The sequence below is a fragment of the Leuciscus leuciscus genome (genome assembly GCF_965113295.1).
Source record: "Leuciscus leuciscus genome assembly, chromosome: 18".
Taxonomy (NCBI): Eukaryota; Metazoa; Chordata; class Actinopteri; order Cypriniformes; family Leuciscidae; genus Leuciscus; species Leuciscus leuciscus.
This window is the reverse complement of record NC_138742.1, coordinates 13043734-13070655: the sequence shown is the minus strand read 5'-3', so window position 1 is coordinate 13070655 and position 26922 is coordinate 13043734. Positions and strand designations below refer to the sequence as shown.

General features: G+C 36.0%; 1 protein-coding gene and 1 long non-coding RNA gene across 3 annotated transcripts; one reads left to right on the top strand and one right to left on the bottom strand.

Moving 5' to 3' along the window:
* Nucleotides 1-780: 780 nt before the first annotated feature.
* On the bottom strand, nucleotides 781-26773 carry pik3cd (phosphatidylinositol-4,5-bisphosphate 3-kinase, catalytic subunit delta). Of its 2 annotated transcripts, none has more exons than XM_082144426.1 (23): nucleotides 26519-26773; nucleotides 25128-25281; nucleotides 24046-24274; nucleotides 23157-23383; nucleotides 21320-21499; nucleotides 18352-18507; nucleotides 17105-17194; nucleotides 15392-15610; nucleotides 13686-13782; nucleotides 13367-13497; nucleotides 13190-13240; nucleotides 12801-12968; nucleotides 12170-12291; nucleotides 10134-10277; nucleotides 9945-10044; nucleotides 9260-9438; nucleotides 8332-8432; nucleotides 8122-8200; nucleotides 7729-7896; nucleotides 5674-5797; nucleotides 4714-4859; nucleotides 4238-4370; nucleotides 781-2522 (listed from the first exon to the last, which is right to left on the bottom strand). In XM_082144426.1, exons 2-23 carry the CDS (start codon nucleotides 25260-25262, stop codon nucleotides 2388-2390), a joined length of 3114 nt encoding a protein of 1037 aa, XP_082000552.1. In that variant the 5' UTR covers nucleotides 25263-25281; nucleotides 26519-26773; the 3' UTR covers nucleotides 781-2387. The 2 variants fall into 2 exon arrangements, with proteins under 2 accessions (XP_082000552.1, XP_082000551.1); XM_082144425.1 differs by having other exon boundaries at nucleotides 25128-25284; nucleotides 26519-26772.
* Nucleotides 2529-4022, top strand: LOC309480073. The gene is made up of 2 exons (XR_014199538.1): nucleotides 2529-3796; nucleotides 3846-4022. It is a non-coding gene; the product is annotated as an uncharacterized lncRNA (long non-coding RNA).
* Nucleotides 26774-26922: the final 149 nt, after the last annotated feature.

Here is a 26922-nt window from a genome sequence, read left to right as displayed (position 1 = left end):
TGTTATCAATTGAATCCTGTTCTCTTTATACTGGACAAAAGGAAACATGGGACTTTACAGTTTCATCATATATTCCTATGATTGACATAAACCTTACGCAGTATATTACCTCCTTGATGGCATAATAATAAAGTACTGCTATTCAATAACTTGTAATTTGCAGTTGTTTAGTCTGTGAACATGACAGGTACTAATGAACCCCTTTCAGTTTCACAGAGTTAAGAATTAGAGCACTGTATTCAAGATCTGTTGATATGTAAAAGCCTTTTCAATAAGCCATTAAGTAGCCCAAGTAAGATTCATGTTTCTCAGAATTAAAGAATATCATATTACAGAAAATCCTTCAACTGAACTAAACTGAATTCATTGTTTTTACTGCTATCAGCAGTGTTTTTGTGGCCTATAGTTACTGAGAGATTCCCAGCAGTCTTGTTTACTGTACTCTTCACACTGGGAAAGCCTCATTCATTACACAATAAAGATTGAGGACTCATGAACTTCCAGTTCCCCTTTCATCTCATTTCCCTAACATGAACAGTAATAACATTAAAACGCTGATCAGACAAATTTGACTTCCTGTCCCAAACTAACATGAATTCTGGAAATTCAGTAGGGTGAATTCTGGTAAATTGGGCCTCGTTGTAAAAAAAAATGGCCCAATTTATTATTCCCCAGCCACAGACGGCACATACAAAGACAGCCAAAAGTCTGGATCCTTTTCACTGCTTCTGTTCATGAAAATATCAAAAACCATTCAATAAAAAATAACCCACAAATCAGTTTCAGAATCAATAATTTAAGGCAAAAATGAGAATGAATAGCACATTTTCATAACTCAAATCATCTTGGCAAAGTTTTTTAACAAAGCAGTCATGTTTAAAAACTGAAATAATACATTAGTAAACCAAGAAATTCAAGATCCCAGAGTTTCAAACTGTGAAGTGGCTAAAGATCATGGTACATAATCAAAAACAAAATAATGTTGATTTGGACAAAACCATAGCATGAAAGGTACTCGGCTAGTAGTCTGATGCTAATCAATACCTTAACAAATGCTAAAATTCATTCATGGATTCATGATGTTGATTTTTTTTTTTCAATCCACTAATCTTCCGTCCATTATTATAACTGTATGCAGTGAGTGTTTATAGGATAGAGATATAAATATATATAATATATATATATATATATATATATATATATAAAGATTAGATTGATTTGACTTTTTATCTCTTCTTTAAAAATTCACATTCTAGAGGACATTTAAAGATTCAAAATAAACAACATTTTATGCATGTGATGAGAAAAACCAGATAGCAGTAGATTCAGAATACTGTGGTAATGCATTCTGGAATTGATTAAGCTTGAACCGGAAGAGAAAACACAAGCTTGACTGACTCTATATTCAAAATAGGCACGCAATTACTGGGTGCAATTTTCTATAGAGCAACAATATTCCACTTTTGCCCTGATTTATAGTACAGTAGTACAATGCATACATTTCACTGAACAAAAAGCACACTCTTTGGACATGTCTTTAAGATGGCTTTGCGTCTCATCCCAAAGGCACAGAATACCCCACAAATACAAAATATTTAAGGCTCATTTCTACACTGACATACAAAATGTCTTCTCATGTACACCACTATACAAAAGCTTTCCTCGTGAACAATTTTCCTATTATACAAATGAAAAAATACTGTTTTAAGGAATGTAAATATACGAATGATACACAAAAGAATATGTACAACCAAACACGTTCATGTAAACAGAGAAACAAAAATCCTGAAACGAAAATGTAAACGATATGAAAACACTAAGTGCTTTCTTCTTCTGAACAACTCACTTATTTTATGCTGTACAGTAAGAAATTATAAATACATTAATCTTGCTTGCTCTTTGTGCGGGTAACACAAGTGTGACAGAAACAAACCAGAGATGCAAGGTAAATTAGTGGCACGCCAATAGTTTGTTAAATTAGTAGCTTCAATTCCCAGTGCATTGTGTTGCAAATACCATGTGTATCTGAAATTAATCTCATTTCAAGCAGTTGGTCTCACTAAAACAAATGTATAGCATCATTTACGATCACGTCACAGATGCAAACATTCGCTAAACAGCTGTTGATGTATGTACTTCCCTGCAAAAGGAAAACGCAGGACCTTTTTTTTTTTACTCAATTTCTGTATTTTGAACAGAATCTGGTCATATATCGGTCATAACTCAGTTTAGTTACTGCATTTTGCTTTTGCACGGCAGTATAATGCAATAAATGCCAGACAGCAGTGCAACATATATTATGTTCAAAGCTGCATTGGTTTAAATCAAAACTCAGCATCAAGAGGGGTTCGGTCGATCTCCTGTAGCGGTTTGTGATCGAGCGCTGTTTATCTGTTATCTTTGGCAAAAGTGTGCATCATCCAGTTCACCTTGGTCTTCCAGCTCTCTCTCAGAGCTTCATTAAATTTCACTTTAAAGTTCTTCAGTGCGTCCTCCTCAGATTTCCCCAGTGCCAAAGAGTCCTGTAAAAACAAAGATACTATGAAGGTGGAATTTCACCAGTGCTGAACATATTCTGAATCTGCCTAGTTGTATTCATTATTCCTCACGTATAAAACTTTCCGTAGATTTCATCCTAAAGTTAGATTTTGCATACGCACAAAAGTTTTCAGATTTATAAAACCATGTGTATGGCAGAACCTCTATAAAACCCAGTCAGCAGAAGATCAACCATGTCTCCTCCTCAGAATAGCCATAAAGGGAGCTTACAACACCAATTTTTTCTATGCACAAACATAATTTGCATTTAATTTCCATGCATAATCCCATCCAAGTGATACCATGTTTTAACGGTACAAGACATTAGGAAAAAATTTGATATGGATGTGCCGTCACATTACATTGCTAAAAATCATTCAGTTGCCTATCCTTGCCTTACTTCAGAAAATATATCAAAATTATATAAAATACATTTAAGAGAAAGTTTTCAGGGAAGAGTTAATCTCACTGGCCAAATAGTATTTTTAATTGCTTTAAGCAAATAAAATGTATGCAATTTTGCCTATAAGGAAACATATATTTTAGGATGTATATATATATATTTTGAAAGGAAACATTCAACAAAATTAGACAAAATTATGGTCTGAGCATAAAAAAAACAAAAAAAAACTCCTCGCTAGTTAAAACATTAAAACACATCATGCCACAGGATTTTTTTTTTCAAAAGCAGCGCATCTACAACTAATTTAAATTAAAGTCTATTTAAATTAATATAAAACATTTTGTAACTTCTGGATAATGATTTCAAGAAATTTCAAAATTTCAGTGCTTGACTCTATTAATGAGAGTGGCATATGTGTAGGCTATATCAGATGTAAATCACTCCAGTAAAAGAGTGCATACGCACGGCCTAGAGCGTCCATTCGGAGAGTACATATACGCCTAGTTTATCTTTTATAAATCCCGATATGTGCATGGAAAATTGCATACACATTTCTAGGCTCATTTTGTGCACACGCAACGTTTATACATCAGGCCCTAGAACATCTGTCGTCAGACTGAAGGTCTGGCAAAGCGAGACTAAAAACTTACTGACTTTGCTCACACAGGGTATAACTTCTGCTTTTTTTGTGTGTCTTGTTACTACACTTGTGGTGTTCCCGCTCAGACAATTGCTTATAAATCTCTCCTTATGCTTTGTTATTGCTAAATATTGTATTCAATCTTTTTATCAACAGATGATTATTTATTTTTGGCACTGATTGATCTTAGGTCTCATTGATCTGAGCTTTTTTAGGTGAACTGGCTTGAGTGATTTTTGTCACTCAAACTCTGAGGTGCATAAGCTCTGATCAATGAGGCCTATGATCAATCAGTTCCAAAATGAAGTACTGTATAAAACCTGTCCTAATTAAAAGAAAACAAGTTGTAGCAAATCAGCAATAGTATACGCTCATAATGGAGGAGGAGCGATGATGAACCAGCTGTTAGCCATTGCCTGTGCAGCATAGCATGTTCATTATTTTGGGGGCAAAGCAAAAAAAAAGAAAAGAAAGGGTGTCGATAATAAATTTGTTTCAGTCTTATTCCAATAACAAATCTGATATATAAAATTGTCCCCTAGTTGTCCTCCCTTTAGATTTTATATTTCATGCTTGTAAAGCACTAGAGAAACGGCAAATATCAGCAATCTCCCGAGTAATAAATAATAAACCGTCTGTCCTGAGGTAATTCTTACCTTTAGATACTGGATGTCTTTGGAAGAACTGAGTTCAGGGAGTCCTGCAGCTTTCATCAAGGTAAAAAGATTCACAAAAAGAGTCCCATTCCGGCAAAGAATCTTATAGGCTTGTTCGCAGCACTCACGAAACCTGGCAAAGAGAAGCACACATGAACACTTTTCTTTTTCAGTTCTGAATTTTACATATTCTCTTTTCCAACAAACCCTTCTATTTATTATCAGGCTAGCAATTTTCTGGAAAAAAAAAGGGGGGGGGAAAAAAGAACAAAAAGCCATCTCAAAGCTTATTTTGTGTGATAGTTTTACACCGGTGTTGAACATTTCAAAAATACTATACTATACTATACAATACTATAGAAGTTTAGAATGGAAGAAATACTAAATTAAACTCAGAATTACAAACTAGCTTTGTGGCATACATTTTGAGAATTAAAACATTATTTTTGAGTTGTTTATAAAACATATGTACTGACCGTTCAAATTTCTCGCTGTTGTTGGTCCGTCCCTCCTGAATTACATGGACAAAGTCATATGTCAGAATGAAAGGCACACGTTCCCTGTTGATCCCGAATTTGCTCTTGAAGTTCCCCAAAAAGTGCCCAAAATCTATGTGGAATAACTGCAAAAAATACAGAGAAAATATCATTCGTAACTTACAAAATGATTTATTCAAAATGAAAAGACTATTATAAAATTGCAGCAACCCTTGATTATGTGAAATAGAATGAAAAGTTCAACCCATGTTAAGGCACTCAGATGGCTGGTGCCATCTTGTGATATAATTTATGATTACACAGCACTCGAGAGTAGGGATGAGCGATACCACTTATTTTGTTTTCAATACGATACCGATACTTTCAAGGCCAGTATCGCCGATACCAATACCTCTAAGATGAACTTTAAAATGTAAAAATGTCTTAAATTATTGAATTACTAAGAGTAAAATGAGTAATGATACCCACTTAACATTATAGTTGAAAGGCATTTTAACATTAAATATGCCTTTATCGTAATTTATTAGATTATATTTGTTTACACATGGTTAAAATGTTTACTTGTAGTGGTAACCATGGAAATCTACAAAATATTATAGGCCTAGTTGAACTATGGTCACTGTAGTAATGGTTCATTTTCATAAGGGACTGCCAGTGACAGGCTGTTGCACCCATAAAATGCAACCTTTTTATTCTGACAGTGTATGATTTATGACTTGCAGAATTTGCGTGTTTTCAGATGACCAGGAAAATAGTTCTACTACACAATTATTCACTAACATAGGTCCAATTCAATGCATATTGTAAACATTAAATTAAATTATTTAATTTATTTTTTATTTTTATTTGACTATTGATACTTTCGATACTCAACGTCAGTATCGATACTTTATATCGATACGCCCATCCCTACTCGTGAGGCAATGAGTTCATTCTTACCTGACCCGTTTCCCTGATCATGATATTGTCACTGTGACGGTCCCCAATTCCCAGAACATATGTGGCTACACAGTAGCCTGCGCAGGAGAGGGTGAATTCCTCAATGGCTTGATCCAGTTTATCCCTGAAAAATATAGAAATAATAATATTATAATTCATAACCCATTCTCATTCCTGCTTCCTTCCTGTTTGGTAACCAATTAACACACACACACACACACACACACACACACACACACACACACACACACACACACACACACACACACACGTTGGGTTTCCATGTTTTCCATAGACATTATTTATATACTGTACAAACTATATTATATCCCATAACCCCATACCCCTAAACATACATGCATGCAAACATAAATAATTAAACTTCAACATCATAGCAAATCACTATCAACTAACATAAATGTATGTAAAATAAATGTAATAATTTATAAAAATGCATTATAAAAATAAATGTATTTGTTTTATATCTATCTATCTATCTATCTATCTATCTATCTATCTATCTATCTATCCTCACACACACACACACACACACACACACACACACACACACACACACACACACACACACACACACACACACACACGCACACACACGCACACACACGCACACACACGCACACACGCACACACACACACGCACACACACACGCAGAGTCACAGAAGTCTTCAGCACAGTGTTAAACATTTTCAGCCTTGTTTTTGTCAGAAAAATTTCTGTCACTTTATGACTCAATCAGGACATTCAACGTTAATATGCTGGGTGAATATGTAACGTGTCTTCCTGTTGAGCCCTCTTTCCACATCAGCTCAGATTCCATAAGACTCAATACTAGTAAGACTTTCATGACCTTCTCATATCAGTAAAAAGTCATACAATGGCCTTTGATAACCATTACTTTGATAAAAGTAAATAAAGTTCCTCGTCAAGCCATCAAAAACTCACATCTTGTGCATAACTATGCAAGTAACACAATGACCTGTGGTTTTACTGTAGTCATGAAATTGTAAGAAAATCATGCAATAAATAAAAAGAAAAAATATGTACAAGAAAAAGAAAAAATCATTTACAGGGTGTCTAGGGTTACATTTGTACCCTAGACACAGATACAGTAAATAGCTCATCAAATAATGCATTTTATTCCTTACGTCTCCCTTTGTTTCTTAAAGACAAAAATGTCCCATACTCTGATGTAAATAATTATATATGTACTTACTGTACATTTACAGTAAGAGGACAACCAGCAAACAGAACTGGATATGTCCACAGGGCATATATCGGTTTCAGACATATATCTGTTTCTATAGTCTATCACACTCTAGTTTCAGGAGTTCAAAAGGTCATGTAAACAGTTTCCTCAGAAAAAAAATCATGCATGCATCATAGTGAGTTGCTGTTTTTTTTGTTTTGGTTAGCCACATAAACTTAGCAACAGTAGCTTTGTTAGTTGCCTAAATATTAAAACATCACAGAAATTATGTAAAGTCAGTCATGTCCGCAAGTACACTTTATAAATAAGTGCTGATGCCAAAGGTTAATTTGACCCCAAAAAGACCCCCAACACTCAGACTTCTCTAAACCAGAACATTCCAGAAAAGGTCGTTTTTTTCCACATTCTTACAAGATATACAACTTGCAAAATGAGTCTGTTACACAATGCAACAAACGCTTTGTGGTTTCATCTTAGTGCTCAGCTTGTATTCTTAGCTGTTATTATCACAAAACAATATGCACATCAAGCCACTTTGGTGGAAAACACCTGCAGTAGAAACAGAATGCACAGTAAATTTACTCCAATGCTGCACCTTCAGCAACCAAACTGCATTTGATGTTACACTATAGTTTCATAGAAACCAAAAGGTCAAATGAGCCGAGAGGTTTAACCTTCTAAGTGAGGTTTGAGAATAGAAAATGGCATGCACAGCTCCTGCAAATTCCACAAATTATGCAAAACTGGTCACTACGATACGCATAGTTGCAGCGATCACACCACGCGGGCTGTGGGACGGTGTAAGGTTAGAGGGTTTGCTGCTCACCCTGGGTTCTTCGATTTGAGCCAGTTGAGAAGAGCGTCCTTATTGAAGGCAGCAGTGGCTGCACTGTTGCTGTTGTTTCTCTGGATGTTTGCAATAGTGTCCGAGTTTTTCACCACCTCGATGAGACCCGTTTTATTCCCGGTTGACAGGCACCCGTAAGGCAGCATTCTGAGACCCAATAAATGAACATTAATGGAAAGTATTTATTGTAATGCAGTGTAGTGCCTAAAGGAGTCAAAGTCTAAAAATTATATATACATACATATCTATATATAATATTTTAATATTTTATTTAGAAACAAATATTTTGCAAGTGCTTATACATTGTATAACACTCAATTTTATGCAAATTTATCAGTTTGACGAAGTTGAAACAAAGTTAACTATACAAACCTGAGGTCAAGACCTTCTGTTTTCCATAGAACATCCATCAGCTGAATCATCTGAAGGGTTAACATATCCTGCCTCAGATCTAAAAAACAGAGGGTCAAAGTGTTTTTCAATCACTAATTTTCAAAAACAAAAACGAGAAGAATTTTTTTAAATGATGTATGTGCTTTGAATGCAAGCATAAAATTAGGCAGCACGGCTCTATATCCCTACCGTCTCCATTCTTGAAGATAATGCCCACAGTTTCATATTTGTCCTTATACATCAGCCACAGAGGTTTCATCTTTGAGTCCATGAACTTACATTTGTCAGCGCTGAAACAAAAAAAGTTTAGCATCAAGAAACAGCACAGATTCACACATGGTTGCAAAATAGGCTCTTCGCTTTCTGGTAGCTGTTTGTACGTGACTTGTATGCAACGCATATGATCATTTAGTTGCATTACTGAATTAAAATGATTGAAATGATCAGAAATATTACATCATGTTGCAGATTCAGTTACAGCTTAGAAACCTGAAACAAACTATAAAATCTTAAAAATGCATGCGAGATTACCAGAAAAGAGCGTTATCATTAAATCTACGCAGCTAAATCACGCCATCTGTGGCATTTTAAAGGGATAGTCCACTGTAATTCTGTCATCGTTTACTCACCCTCAGTGTTTTAAACCTGTATAAGTTTCTTTCTTCTGTTGAACACAAAAGGAAATATTTTAAAGAATGTTGGTAACCAAACAGTTGCTGGTTGCCATTGTCTTTGAAAACAAAAATACTATGGGATTTAATGGGGATCAGAAACTGGTCTTCTTCAAAATATCTTCTATTGTGTACAACAGAAACTCTCAGGTTTAGAACAATATGAGTGTGAGTAAATGATGACAAAATTTTGTTTTTGGGTGAACTATCCCTTTAACCAGAGAACTATAATTTATTTACAAGACCTGACACAACAACCTCTAAACATATCTTAAGACAACCCAGTAACAATAATATGTTGATAATAATAAGATGATAATCAATTTAAAATTAGATTTTATAATTATAGATACCAGTATCATATCATATCTTCATTGCAGTGACTAAGAATATACATTTTCATTATTAACATGCAACATATTTATGGAGAATAACGTGAATGGTACCAGAGTTCACACAGCATGATGCCTGGGTTGAGAGGGCAAACGACCTCAGAGAGCGCTTCCATGTACGTGTCCTGTTTGATGCACACTTTCATGTCCTCTGTAGTCTGTATCCTGGTCGCCTTCTGACTGCCTGATTTCACAAAGTCATTGAGAGCCTTCATCTTATTCAGAGCCTCGTTCTATAGGAGAAGGAGTAGACAATAAGTATATACAATGCAAATCCATATGAACACATCCATATGACTGAATTAAAGCATCTGGCATTTAACAGAAGTGGGATAATCAATATTTGAGTATGCATGTAAAAAAAAAACAGCTGCAAACTTTGAGCAGCATAGTGCAGTTCCCCTTCCTTCCAGTGGTTTGGCTATTATTAAACATTCAAATAAGAAATATTCTGCTGCTGCAAAGAAAAACGTATCCCAGCCCCCCTTACTATTTTTATACATGTATATTTATGTGCTTGAAAGAACATGAGCTGTTTATTACAAGAAAAGGCACAACACAAAGTGACAATTACCAGAATGAGTAACTGAGAAAACAAGTCAAGTGCTAAGTTTGGGCCACAAGTGTCAAAAAGGGCCCTGAGAATGAAAAATTTGAAAAGTAGTTGTTTACATCTGGTCACAGCACGTGCGCTAGAGAAATGAATTCGCTTTTCATAAAAGGAATTAGTGCAACAAACCTGCTTCATCAAGATCTTAATGTGATAGATGCACCCGCGACAGTATGCCTCTAGAATAAGTCCAAATCTCAAGCTGACTGAGGGCACATGCATTTCTGACCTTTAGAGAAAGCAAAAACAAAGCCTAAATTACACAGAAAGGAATGGGGACGCATTGCTGTAGAGCACTATAAGAAGGTGGATTTATACCTGAGGTGCCAAAACAAGAAGTGACCTATTCTCTTGTTGGCCAGGGCTCTCTCCAGCAAGAAACGGGTCAAGTCGCAATCCAGGTAGGATTCATACTTCAGAACCTGAACCAGTTGCAAGAGGTACTGAAAGAGTTCATCATCACTGTTGAGAAAAAAAAAACACACACATGAGATTAAATGTAACAGATTATTTTAAATGTATGCCATTTTTAACAATCTGAAAATAAATCACTATTAACTCTTAATTATCAAATTAAGACACGGCTCAATTCACAAGAAAAAAGAAACACCCCTTTTTCAGGATACTGTATTTTAAAGATACTTTTGTAAAATCCAAGTAAGCTTTACAGATCTATATTGGAAAGGGTTTAAACAATGATTTTCATGCTTGTTCAATGAACCATAAACAGTTTTTGCACATGCACCTGTGGAACAGTCCTTTAGACACTAACAGTTTACAGGTCGAATTAATGCCACAGTTCCAATGACTTAGGACACTAAAGAGACCCTTATACTGATTCTGAAAAACAGCAGAATACAGATGCCCAGGGTCCCTGACCACCTGCGTGAACATGCTATAGTCCTGCTGTAGGGAGACATGAGGACTGCAGATGTGAAGAGAGCAATAAATGGCAATGTCACCTAAAGACAATGGAGACAGGATCACCCTTGCAGTGCCAAACCACGACCGTGTCTAAAATCGCATACTCATACCCATGTTGCCCTTATTACGTGACCTACAGCGTCAGTTACGTTGCTTCACTGTTATTCACAAATCCTCACCTGTGGCCTCATGGGATGGTAAAATGTCCATCATATGCACACTTCAGTAGTAGGCCATCCGGGTACTTTTTGCCTACTCTTTTATGTGAATTCGGACATGCTTCTTTTGTGACATACTGTTTTTCGCCTTCGGATGCAGCCCACATGTCCCCTCAGAACATGGTGGAAGAGTGGAATAACATCTCACAGCAAGAACTGGCAGGTCTGGTGCGGCCCATGAGGATGAGATGCACTGTAGTACTTAAAGCAGTTGGTGGACACACCACATACTGACTGCTACTTTTGATATTGGCCCCCGCTCTGTTCAGGGACTCATTATTCATTTTCTGTTGGTCAAATGTCTGAAATTTGTTCCGTTTATGTCTCATCTTTTTTTGTGTTCATACATATATTTACACATTTCGAAATTTGCTGGAAAAAATCTGTTGAAAGTGAGAGGACGTTTATTTTATGGCTGAGTATATTATTAATAAAATGAATTATTAAAATGAAACAATACAATGTTGCAATATTTACACCTGGAAGGTAGGCTTGGCTGCGATAGTCGGTGATACCGGTGCTACACTTTTCAGTCGCACATCGATTACATCACTTGCCCGCCGCGGCACCACCACCCACCCTCGTTTGATTTTTTTTATAGTATAGAAATAATTTAGCTCAGTTAGAAAACAGACACTACAATTAAAAACTGAACGTGTCTGCTCAATTCAGCATGAGCCGAACGAGAGTCGCAGCAGAGAACAGCAGCAGGAGTCAGATTTAATTTATCATGTGACGAGAGTGAGGCCAGCTGACTGACAAGACAATGGCGGAAGATTTGGTTTCAAAGTGAAATGTTAAAGCACCTATTTGGCAATATTGTGGATTTCAACCCAATGCTAATAGATAATGCAAACATAATCCTTAAGAATAATAAACCCAACATTCAAGCAATTGTCGCTAATTCGAAAGCGAAAGTAAAATGCACACGGCCGCACTGGAATTCAAAAACTCCAAACTCCAAAACAACACCCCTCAACCCTGTGATACCGGCATAACCGGTGTTGTCACATGTAGATTAACCGGTGGGAACATTTCCTCACGGTCACATTCCTACTGCAAGGGCCATTTGAATGCCTCTACAAATGTTAAAAGCAATATAAATAAAGACGTTTTTTCCTTCGATTTTCACATGTATGCAAGACAGAGACATGCTCTCTTTTTTTAAAGCTCTCAAGAGAAGGTGATGATTAGAGAGGCAGTGCCACCCACCGTAAGTTCTTGAGGCAGCGGATGGTGAAGGAGCGGACATGAGGGTCAGGGAAACTGTAGTCTAGAAGTTCTAGAGCATGTAGAGCAGGCAGTTCTTGCCATTTCCGTAACAAACCAACCATCTGGAGAAAAGAAAAAAAATGCAGAGTGAGTGTACAACAGCCTCTCAATCCATAAAGTTTGAGAAAAACAAGATTTCTGGGTGGTGGTAAAGAATTAGCAAATCAATCCTGAGGCAGAAAATCGAAAGAATAAAAATTATTTTTTTTAAAAATGTGTTAGTTTAATCTTTAAGAATTGTTTTTAATGTAATGTAATTTAATTTGGAAGTACTTTTCCTTTTTTATTTTCAAAAATGAACTTTTTAACAATGATGACATGAAATAAAAGGATAAATTCAGTTTTTACTGTGCTTTATAAATAAATGATTGATTATTAAATATTTTTCTTTATTATATTATTAATTATTTTGTTTAGCTTTTTTGGATACTTGTTTGAGAAAATGACTAAAATAAATTCATATAAAAAGGTATATATATACATGGTACCTTTTATATGGTATTCCTTAAATATTTAGATTTTTCACTGCCTGAAAATAATCATATCCCAAGGAACCAGTGGTTCATCTTACCTGAGCCACGTCCTCGTGTTTGTTCCACTTAGTGATGAGGAGGAGTTTGGAGAGGCTCTCAGGGTATCGCTGCCTTACTTCCCCTCGTAACTTCCACAGAAGCTCCTTCTCATCCTCAAAGAACTCTGTGTAGTTTTTATTGTCTACAATCTCTCTCAGTTTCAGATGCTGAAAGAAAGGTCAATTTCGTTGGAGATTAAAGACTACTAAAGTAGTTTTAGCATCTCTAGCGCTATGAATAAATCATTGGAAAAAGTTCAATGCTTCAGCAAACCACAACTCCTCTTAACAGTGTTGTAGACATACAGGCCCTAATGTAGTAACCATTTCCCTTTCATGATAGATCTGCATAATTCCCCTCTAACAAACCAATGAATGCTATTTCTCACCTCTTCTTTTGTAGCAACAACCTTTTCACCATTCAGACCCAGTTCATTCAGCTGAAAATAATAGGAAGATAATGACTGAGCATTTGTACACTATTTTCATAAATGTACGTATATATCATAAGACATTATGAGAAGAACACAACTATTAAGGAGAACCACAAAAAATAAATAAATCACCTTTTCGATTGGAGGATAATAAAGGGGGTGTGGTCTGATGTTGGGAAAGCGAATCAGGAGACCAGCCGTGCTGTCAGTGTTTGGATTTTTCTCCACAGTGTCCATAGGATTCAACAAATCACCTTTATCATCTGAAAATAAAAGTGATTGACATGTTTAGACCTAAACTGAGGTCCCTAGATCAAAAACAACTCATTCAAAATAAAGGAACTTGGACACAACTCTCAGCAATACTAGATTATCACTCCTGTGACTCTGTACTGCAGAATCCCTAAAATATCTCAGTGACTGAAGGTCAAACTGTTCATTTTAAATGTACCTGGGACTGATGGCCACATGGACAGGGAAAATTCTCCAGTCTTCAGCTGGTCCTTGTAGTCAAACACCATCGTGTTAACCCAGGCCAATGGGCAGTCCTGTGGAAAGAGTCATTTGGAGGTATATTAACCATACTGACATTGCACTTAACACCACAGTCATTTAATGTGGGAGAGGTGACACTGTCATCTAAAGTAAACAATGCAGTACACTAACGTTTCTGTTGTGGGAGGTGAACATTTAACTGACTAACCAAATCTTCCAGTAACAGCAGCAGTGATTTCCAATATACCAATAACACAAATCTAATACTTCCTGTGTATGACTGTGAGTGTGTAGTACAGTTTTTAAGTTCAATGCTGCTACTTGTGCAGAAGGACATTTCTGCATTCACTGAAGTATTTTTAGAAAGGGTTTGTAAAAGCTTAAGAAATCATGAAATTGTTAAGCCAATATAATGCTATGCAATATATTTGAGAAAATAATAATAATTTAGTCAAATATAAAAGGTAAAAGTAATATGGTTAAATAAATAACAGGTTGCTGCAAATAGCTGCCCATTTTAACAACATTTAACAAAAAAAAAAATGTTCAATTCCAACTCAATTATCAATGTTGCCTAAATCTAAAGTGACGGTATATATTAATACACGTTTTTAAATCTTAAACATGATTCAGAAGAAATTATTTATAAATAACGTAGGTAAGTTTGAACTTTAGCAAATATATTTTAAAATAAGGATTATTATTGAAATCCAACATCTACATGTAAATAACCAGTCAAAATCTAGAAATAATTATAAGGTAAAAAGAATCTAAATATTGAAATCAATATGGCTTAAATCTACATAGTAACAGCAGATATAAATACACTTTTAAACTCTTAAATGTGATTCTGAAGAAGTTTTTTTATAATAAATTTGTATAAATTAATTTATGATTCATAATAAATTGTAGAATAATTAAAAATAGAATTTCATGAAATACTTTATAAAAATATCCTATCCCATGTACATGTGAATATTTTGTCAAAATCTAGAGACAAATAATTTGTTAATACATACATTTCTAAGCCTTAAGGTTCATCAGCCAAACCTAACACAGTTCAAACTCAAGATGGTCAAACGTTTGTTTCCGTCAGAACTTGTACAATGCGAAAATAACAGAAGGAGACATTTTTTTCTCTTCATGTGTTAAACCCATGTGGACGACTTCTCTAGTTCGCAGAAAGAGAAGTAACACTGAAAGCAGAAGTGGATGCGTTGGCGTTGAGCCACAGCAGCCCACCACCATATACACACAAACACACACACACTTTGACACCTGGGAATTTCAACACTGCGCCTGCATTTGACGATGCATGCTATCTTTCAGAGAACAGGCCACGAAGAGACGGGCTGATGAGTTCTGATTTGACATCAACTAGTTGCTCTGTCCTAACGTTTAACTTGGGTTACTCACATTAAGCATGAAATGGACCACAGCATCCTGTCATAAGGGTTTAAATAATATTGCATCCTGCTGATTATACTAGCAATGATGTGTATGTGCAATTGACTTGGAAACAACATTCACTGGGAACGTGTTCGGCATCCATGCATGTCAAACACTCCAAGTATAGCATCTGTTATGTGTCTCATCTCTCATCAGTCAGCCTGTGTTGGTTGCTAAGTGACTCGTTTTCTGTTGAAATGAACTGAAACATACCGCTCTTTTGTTTTTCTTCTTGGTAGGGCGCTTCTTGGTCTTCTCGATGACGCCATAGAGGGCAAAGCAGAGGCGGCTCATGCGAGGCAGGTCACTCACGTTGATGTCGAACACTAATTTCTGGTCCCAAACGGGTTCAGAGCAAACGCAGACCTCATTACTGGTCACCACTTTGCACAGGAGCTCACTGCCATGGTAGAGCCCAGCCTGAACCACCAGCTGAGAGAAAGATAATGATTGCAGAGCAGGAAATTAGTCTCAAATCTCCTTAAAGAGTACAGTTTTAAGGAAAGGGAACTTCCTTTCAATGTTTTTTTTTTTTAATGAAAGAATGTATGAATGAATGTAGTGAGTTATGAGGAAGTAAATGAGTGTCTGGCAAGAAAAGCAAGTTAGGGAGAGCAACTTGTTACACAGCTCAGTTGTCACAAGGAATATGTTTTCTCTGGCAGTGGTTTCATTTGTTTGTTTGTATGTTTGTTTGAAAAAACAAGTTCAAAACCCTCTTAAATTAACTATAATTTATACTTATAACAATTTAACGTTTGTGAACTCTATCTTCCAAACTTAAACTTTACAAAATGATCATATTTTTAATAGATGTTGGGTAAAAAAAAAAAAAAAATGCTGTCACACACGTCAAGCTGTCACGCGTTTTAATTTTATTCAACTGATTGTTCGGTTTTATATTTTTGCTGTTTTATGGATTATTTTGTCCTTTACAACCATTTTATTTAATGGCATTCCCATTGACAGAAATAAAAACTTTTTTTAATTTTTTTATCTAAGAAATATAGGTAGTAAAAGTGACAACAAGTCCCTGTCTTTCCTATATCTGTACCAGAAGCCCAGAAGTTTAGAATGCAATTCTTATCCATTTAGCTCAGTCATAACCGCGTTTAAAAGCCACCACAGTTTTCACTTACTACAGCAGGGCACAAATAAAATGTCTGAATGCTTCCTTTACGACTGAAACAGAGAATATGCCAGAGAACAAAACTTATAAAGGTGCTAAAACAAATCTCGATTCAGAGCTCTCTGGCAGGAGACAAGCAAAAATTGGTGAAAAATAACTACTGAGAAGAAAGCAAACAGAATACAATTTTTTTTTTAAATAGCACAATGAGCGGCAGAGAAATGTTGATACGCATCAATTCAAAAGTCTGAACTTATTCTTACATTGATGAAAGCCAGAAATTCTTTATTAAACAGTTTTTCTTTGAAAACAAATTACAGCACATGCTGGTTTTTACATGGAAAAATGCCCTGTCATGCAAATGTATTTAACATTGTACACAACTGCAATAATTGTGCCTCAGGCTAGATTGAAAAAAAAAAATCTATCCAGCCTATAAGCTTTTCTCATGAATATTTTAAAATAGAAACAACCGTCCAATGTCTGTTGACTTCTCCGACAAGTAAAAAGGAGATGCAAGTGGTGAACATAAGCAACAGTGCTGGCCTTTTCTAAGAATCTAGGCCCAAGAGAGAGAGCCGTAAAGCCAGATAGTCACTCCCCACTTCCTGTTTTGATGTTTCACTTAACCGCTTCTGATGAATTATGGGAAATATGTGGTCAGGGTCACATGACCACAGTGTTCATGATTTCACCCCTCACTACCTGCCACAGTTGAGATGCTAAACAACATAATGTGCATCCCACAAACAATATACAAATGCAGACAAACAAACAAATAGCCTAAGCAGTTTTACCTTCATGCCCTCATCTGCATTCACTCGGCTACCATGTAGAAGGTATATATAGAAAGGCTCCTGGATAGACCACAGCGAAGATGTGTTTTGCTGTTGAGAAGAAAATATACACAGTACTTAATTTTAAACACATATTTTTTTTCGTCATTTCTTCGTATTTTTATTGCAAACTAAAAATCTAGTGTGGGAGGAACGTCTGTGTACGCCTTTCAGCATGCTTAACAGTTACAGAGAAAACAAAACCAAAAGAAGGAGGAACTAACGTGTATGAATCCAATGTTGCGAATGTAAACCAAGCAGTGAATTTAGTTCAGTATCACTCTTTCATCTAATATCTGAATATCATGTACATCAAGAAAACCACAGGACAAACGTCCTTATTAGTGTTGAGGAAATTGATTTGAAACTGTAGATAGCTCATTTAAATGGTTAGCTACACTACAAACTGCTAACAAATTGTAGACTATTGAAGATATTTTAGGGGGCAATATCTTTATAAATGCATAACTTGAATAATACAGGCTACAATAAATTTTTTCAACCAAGGCAAGGCAAGGCAACTTCATTTAAAGTCAATTTAAATTAAATCTCCAAATTAACTAATTCACTACAAAGAATCATAGTTCCCAAAACAACATGACAAAAATTAGCAATGAAGCATTTTGTCACCCTTCACCCTTTATTGTTTGAAAATGTCAACATGCACTCACAAGAAAAATAACTATTTTACGAGGTGGCATTTTGAATATGTATGATGTAATGTGTATGAAAACGTACAAAGTTTTGAAAAAAACGTGAAGCTCCACACCTAAATCTAATCGTCAGTGGGGCGTTAAGTAGATCATATGAAAACATGAATGCATAAATTCATAACAATTTGCCAAAATCTACATTTCTTACGAATTGCCATATTAGTGTGAAAATGTTTTAAAACAGCTGAGCTATTGTCACGCTGATGAAATATTCAGTTTTGATCAATTTAATTATTTAATTTTTTTTTTTTTTACAGAAGCTTATACAACTAGGACAGATAAACATTTATGCTCCATCTCATTAATTCAAAGCACTTCCATGAAGGGGTCACAGATGTCCAAAAACGTACCATGGGTAAATGATTTCAAGCATGTCGCACTGCAAATCGAGTTCACAGAGGTTGAAGTCTACAACACAAGCTATCAAGAAGAAACCTGACAAGTAGTTCCTCTGTTAATAACAGATCGTGTTCCGGTGTAAAAGTGCCATCTCACCCTTTTCAGAGGCAGCGGGGGCGGTTTGGACTGAGCACGGCTTCTGGACACCTGATTATTGAGGCCACCCTGTTCCTCTTGGTACTTGATGATGGCTGAATGATGCACCACAGTCAGATGTGGTGTAAGACCTCCGTGCAAACATGTGAAAATATACTGCGTAAAAAAAATAAAAAAGAGACCATAAAATAAAGAAAAAAAGAGCTCATTTGCTGAAGACACACTGTGTTATGGGACAAACAGGTACCTAAATCCATCTTCTTCCCATAATTTCTTGTCATCTCTCCACTTTCACAATCAATATAATGACAAAAACTCCCAAAAACTGAATGACGTAGAGCAAGCATACACATAGTTTAAAACTAGATTAAAGTCGCATCTCTTCAGCCAGGCATTCATATAATATTTTTAATCTTACAGTTCAAACTACAATCCGGCCTCTAGCTCATAAATGCCAGAGGAGAACTGGCCCCCGACTGAGCCTGGGTTCTCCCAAGGTTTTTTTTCTCCATTAGGTCACTTGATGGAGTTTTTCGGTTCCTTGCCACTGTTGCCTTTGGCTAGCTCAGTTGGGGATATTTTGGGGATATTTAATTTAATTTTATGAATCAATAAATTCCTCTTGAAACAAACTTTGTTGTATTATTTTAATTTAATACTGTGAAGCTGCTTTGATACAATCTGTATTGTGAAAAGCGCTATACAAATAAACTTGACTTGACTTGACTTGACATAGATAGATGGAAAGGGACTGAAATGGCAGCCGAGGTACAGATGGTTTTATCAGTTCCTGTTTTCCAAAATGTAGACTATAAAGACTGGACCAGATCCAGTACTCCTCGACTAATCATCGTCAGATCCTGCGGCCTGTTCATTTAGGTAGCGTAATGCAGCTGAAATCACATTATCCTCAATGTAGTTGATGTTTTGAAGGCTGGTAGAGATGTATGACTCATCTTTGCAGGTACAAGCAGTTTCTAAATCAACAACTGTTTCAGAGCCGTGAAGTTCTACGATGAATTCAAATCATGGCCTCTTTACATTGCAGCAAAATTAAATAAAACTCGCAAAACAATAAGACAAGATATAAAAAGACATGAAGCAGACATCAGTGGGAGCTGGGTTGTATGTGCTCGTCTGGGGCCGGCTGCTACTTACGCAACTTACTAAATATTTTTGAGTTGCACCATTAAACTTAGTTTAAGCGTATAACTAGATATTTATGGAAGCCTCCTATCAGGAGTAACGGTTAGAATTTAATAGCAGACTGACGGAACTGCATCAATAAGCTCTTGTTTTACCCAACAGACTTCAATTCTTTAGTCATATAGATAACGCTGACATTTACACTCACTTATATTTAAGAGAAAGAACATTATGTGAATAGATAACTTTGTTAACTGCTCTTCAACACGAACCGGTCCGTTGAGCATGTCAAATAAAATCAGTCATAATAAATAAATGTAATTTCTTATGTTTTTTGTATCAGTGTATATATATATATATATATATATATATATATATATATATATATATATATTGATACTTATTAATTTCAAATACAGTTTCTGAATGTTCTTTACATATAAAAATACCTGGAAGGTGTTCTTAATGTTCCTGTGCATTTTATAATAATTACATGGAGTTTGCGGTTTTATTTCGTGTTTTAGCTGAGTGGGCGTGGCCTTAAAGAAAGCGCAAACTACATGGGAGTGCTCATTTTAGCTATTTATGGAAATGTATGTTTGTTTTATCCATCCTATTTATAGTATTTATTTATTCGTTTTAACTCTTGTTCTTAATCATCTTGTGTATCTATCTGTTAATCATATGGTGAGTCAAGGGTTAATTTTAAGAAAATGGTATGTTCCAATTATCAAGCGGGTCAGCCACCATTAGTGGAAGGGAGGATTGAAGGACGGATCATGGTATTAGAGATTTAAACTAGGTTATTGAAGCGTTGTCTGAGCGCACCGAAACGCTGTCCTCAGATGCAGAGGAGAGTTTGTATTGTTTTAGTACACAGCAGTTCTAGTTTTTAGACTGTTTTAATTGATAACCTGTTTTTATTTCCCTTAACCATATTTTTTTCCACATTTTGCAAATCCGCTTTAATAAACACCTTTTTGGACTACAAAATCGCTCCCGTTCTTACATCATGGTGTGATTCTCCTTAGTAACCACTCGGGTCCCTATCACATACCTATTATGGTATTCATGATTAAGTAGTATCGTATTTAAATGGCAACACATTTTTTCCCTATCAGTTACATGAGGCAAAAAAAGTAAGAATGTTAGAAATTCAGAGCATTTAAACAGCATCTGTTATCGTATTTGAAGGCTGCTATTGATTCATCATCGCCATGTTATGCGACTACGCATTACTTTACAGAGAGCTTACGACCTACTTGCTATGTTCTTCCTTAAAGTCCCCCTGTGGTTAAAATCAAGCTTTTAATGTTGTTTATATGTCTGTGGTGTTTTTTATTATGCTTTAAGAAATATAAATGACAATATGCTGGTGTTTTCCAATCACGTCAATGTGTGGATCTCTGAGCTCGTGTGATTGACTGGAGGCGGGGCTAATTTGCATCTGCATAGAACCGCGTATACTAAATGAATCAAGAATGTAGTTACAGTCAAGCTATTTTAAGGCATGAATAAATTTTTTTTTTTCAAGGAAAAAACTTTTAATATGTCATTTTGGTGATCAAAGATGAGTTTTAAGTAGAGTTGCACGATTAATCGTTAAAAGATCGCGATCTCGATTCAACCCCCCACGCAATCTTAATCCTGCATTTCTATGATTCTGCCAATGATATTCAACGAGATAACGCGCTAAGGATGGAAAGGATCGCACTAGATTCGGTTCGGCACGCATGTGATTCGCGGATTAACAGCTAAATTTACGAATTTTAAAGACAATGTAACTGTGAAGTCGAGAAGATGTTGATTTTCAAAGACTTACTTTAAACTGGCAGAGTGGATATGTTCCATAAATGAACTCCAATCTCCCATTAACCTGAAGAGTGTAGTCCTCTGGCTTCTCCTGCTTTGCCGATCGAAACACAGTGGACTTCTTTCTCAGGGCGTTCTGTTTCAGAACCGTCGGCTTGTCATGTGGATCTTGCTGGAGAACGAAGCTCTCCTACAAATTAAAAATATGAAATGCATTCAATTAGAAGTTATACTCAAGTTCAGCATTTCTCAGAAAACTCCCTGAAAAGTGATTCAAGTGAGCGTCCGTTCCAGCAATCTGGTTTCCAGAAGAAATTTGCCTATTCATTCTTCTATTACAAAAATTCTACAGAATATGCTGATACTATTGACAATACATCATCGCTATAATATTAAAATCTAACAGCCCAACAGTTTTTTTTAAACATTGATAATAATAATAGGAAATGTTTATTGAACAGCACATCAGTATATTAGAATGATTTCTGAAGGATCATGTGATACTGTTGCTGTAATGATGCTGAAAATTTAGCTTTGCAACACAGAAATAAGTTACATTTCAAAATCTATTAAAACAGATATTTTAAATTGTAATCATATTTTTCAATATTACTGTTTTTACTGTATTTTTGATTAAATAAATGTGGTTTTGGTGAGCATAAGAGACTTACCAACCCCAAACTTTTGAATGGTAATATATGATTTTAAAAATGAATACAATAAAAGTAGACATTTTTGTATATTAAAGAAATAGTTCACTTAAAAATGAAAATTTTGAAAAATAATTTACACACCCACAAGTTGTTCCAAACCTGTATGAGTTTCTTTCTTCTGTTGAACACAAAATAAGCTATTTTAAAGAATGTTGGTTATCAAACAGTTGGATTACCAATAGTTGGCAGTCAATGGGGTCCATCAACTGTCTGGTTACCAACATTCTTCAAAATAGCTTTTTTTTGTGTTCAACAGAAGAAAGAAACTCATACAGGTTTGGATCAACATGAGGGCGAGTAAATGATGACAGATTATTATTTTTTTGGGTGAACTATCCCTTTAATATACAAAAAAACTGAGAATGCAGGACTGCCAAGTTGATTGAGAGTGTGGGGAGACTATATGTTTTGATGGGAGTGGGTGGTCATGGTTGCCATGATCCTCATTTCCATGGTAACAGGGACTTCTCTGGGGTCTGTGAACAGTTTGTGTTATGAAAGCGGTCCTTGGTTCAAAAAAGTTGGAGAAAACATGCTCTAGATATAGTAAAAACGAAGAAAAGGTGCACTCACAATAGTGCGATTAATTACTCATAAAGCAATTGTTTTTCTCTGCAAATGCGATGTCGAAACAGTCTGGCTTTTGATCCATGCCATGCATTATAAAAACAAGTGTTGCTGGAGTTTTTTTTTTGCACGCTTCAGTTCAGACTCATTACAAAGTTAAAGATCATAGGTACATAACATTCACGTTGAGTGGGTGGGGGATTGACAGGCAACACAACACATATAAATACTATCAAAGGCCTCACTCTGGAAAACTGGGTCAGTGAGACCCATGTGTGCCTGTAGAAGCTGCAGTGACATCATCACCGTGTCAAATGTCTCCTGACTGTTACGATTTGTTAAATCAAAGGCAGAAAATATGTCAGTCTAAAATTAGACTTTTGCATGTTTTGCATGTGAGGATTAAATTGTCAATGGCTACATAACATGCTAAATTTTACATTATCAACACAAACAAAAAGAAGCTAAATAGAATTATACTGAAGAAATGAATTATCCAAAGGCTAAATTGAAGCATAAAACAATTGTATATGAATATAACCCCATGTAAAATATGACTACACTCACCTCACTGCCCTCAAACTTCACATTGACAAGGATCTTTTTAACACTGCGTGATTTCCCAGATTGTGCCACTATAGAGCATGGCTCCAAGTCACATGGGAAGTTGTACTCCATCCACTGATACCATGGCAACATCTGGCGCACCTGAGCACGCTCTTCACAAAACGTCCTCATTTTTGTTCGGAATTCATTCACCTCGTGGTTCTTTTGGGAGTCAAATTCATGATGACCTGTGGAGACAAGGTTTTTAGCTAGTTAGAATAAAGTCAGAAAGCTAAAACTGTGTGGACACCATTTGATTTTGAATTCCGAAAGTAATTGCAACAAATAACAAAACTACCATAGAGTGAGACCTCTCTGCAAAAAAAAAAAAAGAGCTGCAAATCTGCTCTGAAAGTGTTGTAGAAAAAAACAGCAGGGAAGAACAAAGCCAAATGCAAAGAATAAAACCCACAAATCATATAATCATGTGTATTTAACAAAGCAAAATAAAAGGGCTTAAAATGACTTTTAAAAGGGAGAAGAAAATACTTCCCCATATTTTGTTGGCGCCGAGTCCAATGAAACTCTGTGGTATTTTTGAGCAAATTCATGTAACACTTGGTAGTAGCTAGTTGAATTAGGCAGAAGGAAACACGACAGACTGTGTGACACATCCTTATTCTTAAAATCATTAACAAAACCACCCAAGGTAAGAAAATATAAACAGGGAAATGATCGAAATCAGGAGATCTTTAGAAACCAGACGTTCCAAATAAGCCTGTCATGCTCATAAGTTTAAAGAAACACAAATTCTTCTTAATTGCTGGACAGCTGCCAAAACCACATCATTCTGCTGCAGTGCTGAGTAAAGTCAAAGATGAGATCAGATGAGGACCAGTGTAACACAAACCTTTCCCTATAAGCAGACTGATCTGGGTGGTGATGAGCTTCTCCACTCTGTCCCCCTCCCGGGCCACCAGCCTGAGAATTGGCAAGAACGGCCGGACGTCACACAGGCGACGCTGCTCGTCTTCCAGCTCCTCCCGCTCTGCAGTCATGTTGATGCAGGTAAAGACGTAGGCATCCGGATCACTTAGGGCACTGAACAGAGGCTCGTTCTTGGCATTCTTCCACACCATCTAAGACACAAATCAAGACTTTAATGTGTTCAATGGGTCTGACTGCAGTCGGTTCATATAATTTTATTGCAGAGCATCTAATAGCAGCATATGCTCTGTATGCTGGTAGGCTTCCTGATCAGCTTAACCAGTAAGACTTCCTCAGTCAACCAGCTTCACAAGAACAAACATGCATTTTAGGATGGCGAACATCATGCCTATAGTGGTCTACAGCTAAACCAGCAGTAACCAGCACAGAAATAGTTTGTTAAACAGAGAACTGTTCAACTTGTCAGTAGTGACTTATGTTTTACTAAGCATATTTATTATATTATTGTGTGCCAACTCATTTGTTCAAACCAATACTTTTGTGTTCTTGAAATGTCCTGCAATGTGACATGTTACACTAAAACTAACTAAAAGTATTTAAACAGCATTTTACTTTTTATTTATTTATTAATATGTATTATTTTAACTATTACAGGTGCAGTTTTATGACCTCTTATTAAAGAAGTTGTCTATTCAACATTTACTCAGATCATTCAGATCAATTTGTGAACCGAATCAACTGATTAATTGAAAAGTTTCATTCATAAATTGGACATTGCTAGGTCTCTCATGAACTTCCAAGGAGCTTTAGGGCGAATGTTATGAATTTTTTTTTAATGAATAATGATTTTAATTTTGTTATTTAATCTATTGTAAGACTTGTACGGAGCACATTTGTGATGTATTTTTTTTGTCCTTTTTTAGCCTAAAAGCTTCACGTTAATTTAAAAAGTCCATGTTATTTGTCAGCTACCCATGTTCTATTACTTCCATGTCTACAAACTTGCATTTTTAGTATTTACATTTGGTCAGAAGGTCTCCTCACCTTCTTGACTGCACTAATGGTGTCACTGCATGCTACGGGAAAGCTGAGGTAGATCCCAGTGGGGAGGAGGAACTCCATGTTGACCTGTTGCCGACCCTCCCACACATCCTGCATGCCGTAGACCCCCGGCGGCATGATGCAGGAAACTCATCTACTGCTGAACACAGATAGGCACTTTAACACAGATCAAGTCAGAAAAAACTAAACATGCATGAAATGTTTACTAGCTGTTACAACCCACTGAACCAGTTGCACAGAGGCAGGGAGTGACCTCAAGACGCTCCATTAATATTCAGTGAGAAGAGAGAGAAAGCGTGTAACATATGCTGCATAATAAATAATTATTAAGACACTTTACTTGTAAATTTGTAGCACAAGCCCACTAAAAATATAGTAGGCTATATAATGTTTAATATCACTTTATCATGGTTAGTAGCAATCCAATGCGAAAGTAAAAGAGTAAATAACTGAATAATTGTAAATAAATAAAATGTAATGGCACAGAATTGTTTCTATGATCACTACAACTTCAATTTATCAAATTGTTGTAACACTATACCTCAAGAAATAAAATGTATATACTGTGAAAAGAGAAGAAGTATAAATATACTGCATTACAAAATATTTAAATATGCAGCATATGAGACTACATTTTTTTTTTTTATATATTATTTTTGAGGCTCATGTTATACAAATTTAAAGTTTATAATGTCTTAATTAGCATTATATTTATACTTTATCTCTTCTCACACAACGTATTCTATTTTTATACAGTATGCTAAATACCACTGTAACGTGGTATGTATGAACCCAATGACCTGCTTAAGGAAAAGAAAACAGTGCATACTAGAGTTCTTACTCAATCCAGTCAAAGTAGACAGTAATATTATGTGAATACAGACAGTTCCATCTTTGCATATTCATTTATATGTGCAAAAATAAAAAATAAACTTAGAGCAGATTTCAAATGCATGTAATCATAAACAGAGGCATGATGTTCCTCACATGAGATTTTATATTAATCAATATGTAATATCATATATGCTGTGCATGTGTCTTTAGCACACACTGCAGCTCTGTGATGAATTGTCAAGACTGTCTAGGATTACAAAGCCGGCTGGCTGGAGGGCCAATATCCGAGAACGTGGCGCACATCATCTCACATTTACATAGCAATTTCACAAATTGTATCTTCTATTTTGCACTATGAGTCTGTCGATAATATATGCTGTATATAAAGTCGTAGCGACAATTAAATCACATTATTTACGATTCATTTTAAAATGGCAGGTGTCAACACATCTTTGCGTAAACCACCACGAATAAGCCTCGTTTCAAACTCTCGTCTCGTGATCGGAAACATGAGACAAAATATGACAGCGTGAACTTACCTTTAAGCGTCACCGGTGGTTCATTTCTCCATCTTCAGAATCAGCGATGCTCCTTTACTTTGACATTGAAAATTGATATCTTCCCTGGGCGTGAATTTCGGTCAAGACGCCAGTATTTGAATGGCGCGAAATGACAGCAGAAGTGTTGATAATTCTTTAGTGATTGGAGGTGGTAAAGTGGCCGTCTGCTCTGCGCGTTCCTAACTCGTAGGGATCATCGACATAGTTGTGTAGTGTCTCTCTCTCTCTCTCTCTCTCTCTCTCTCTCTTCCTCTTTCTCGCGCTCTCTTGCTCCCTCCCTCTCTATCTCTTTCGTTCTCTCTCTATCTCCCTTGTTGTCATGCACGGCATAATACTGATAATAAATAATGTCTGCGTGTCATACACATCCATCATTCCGAGAG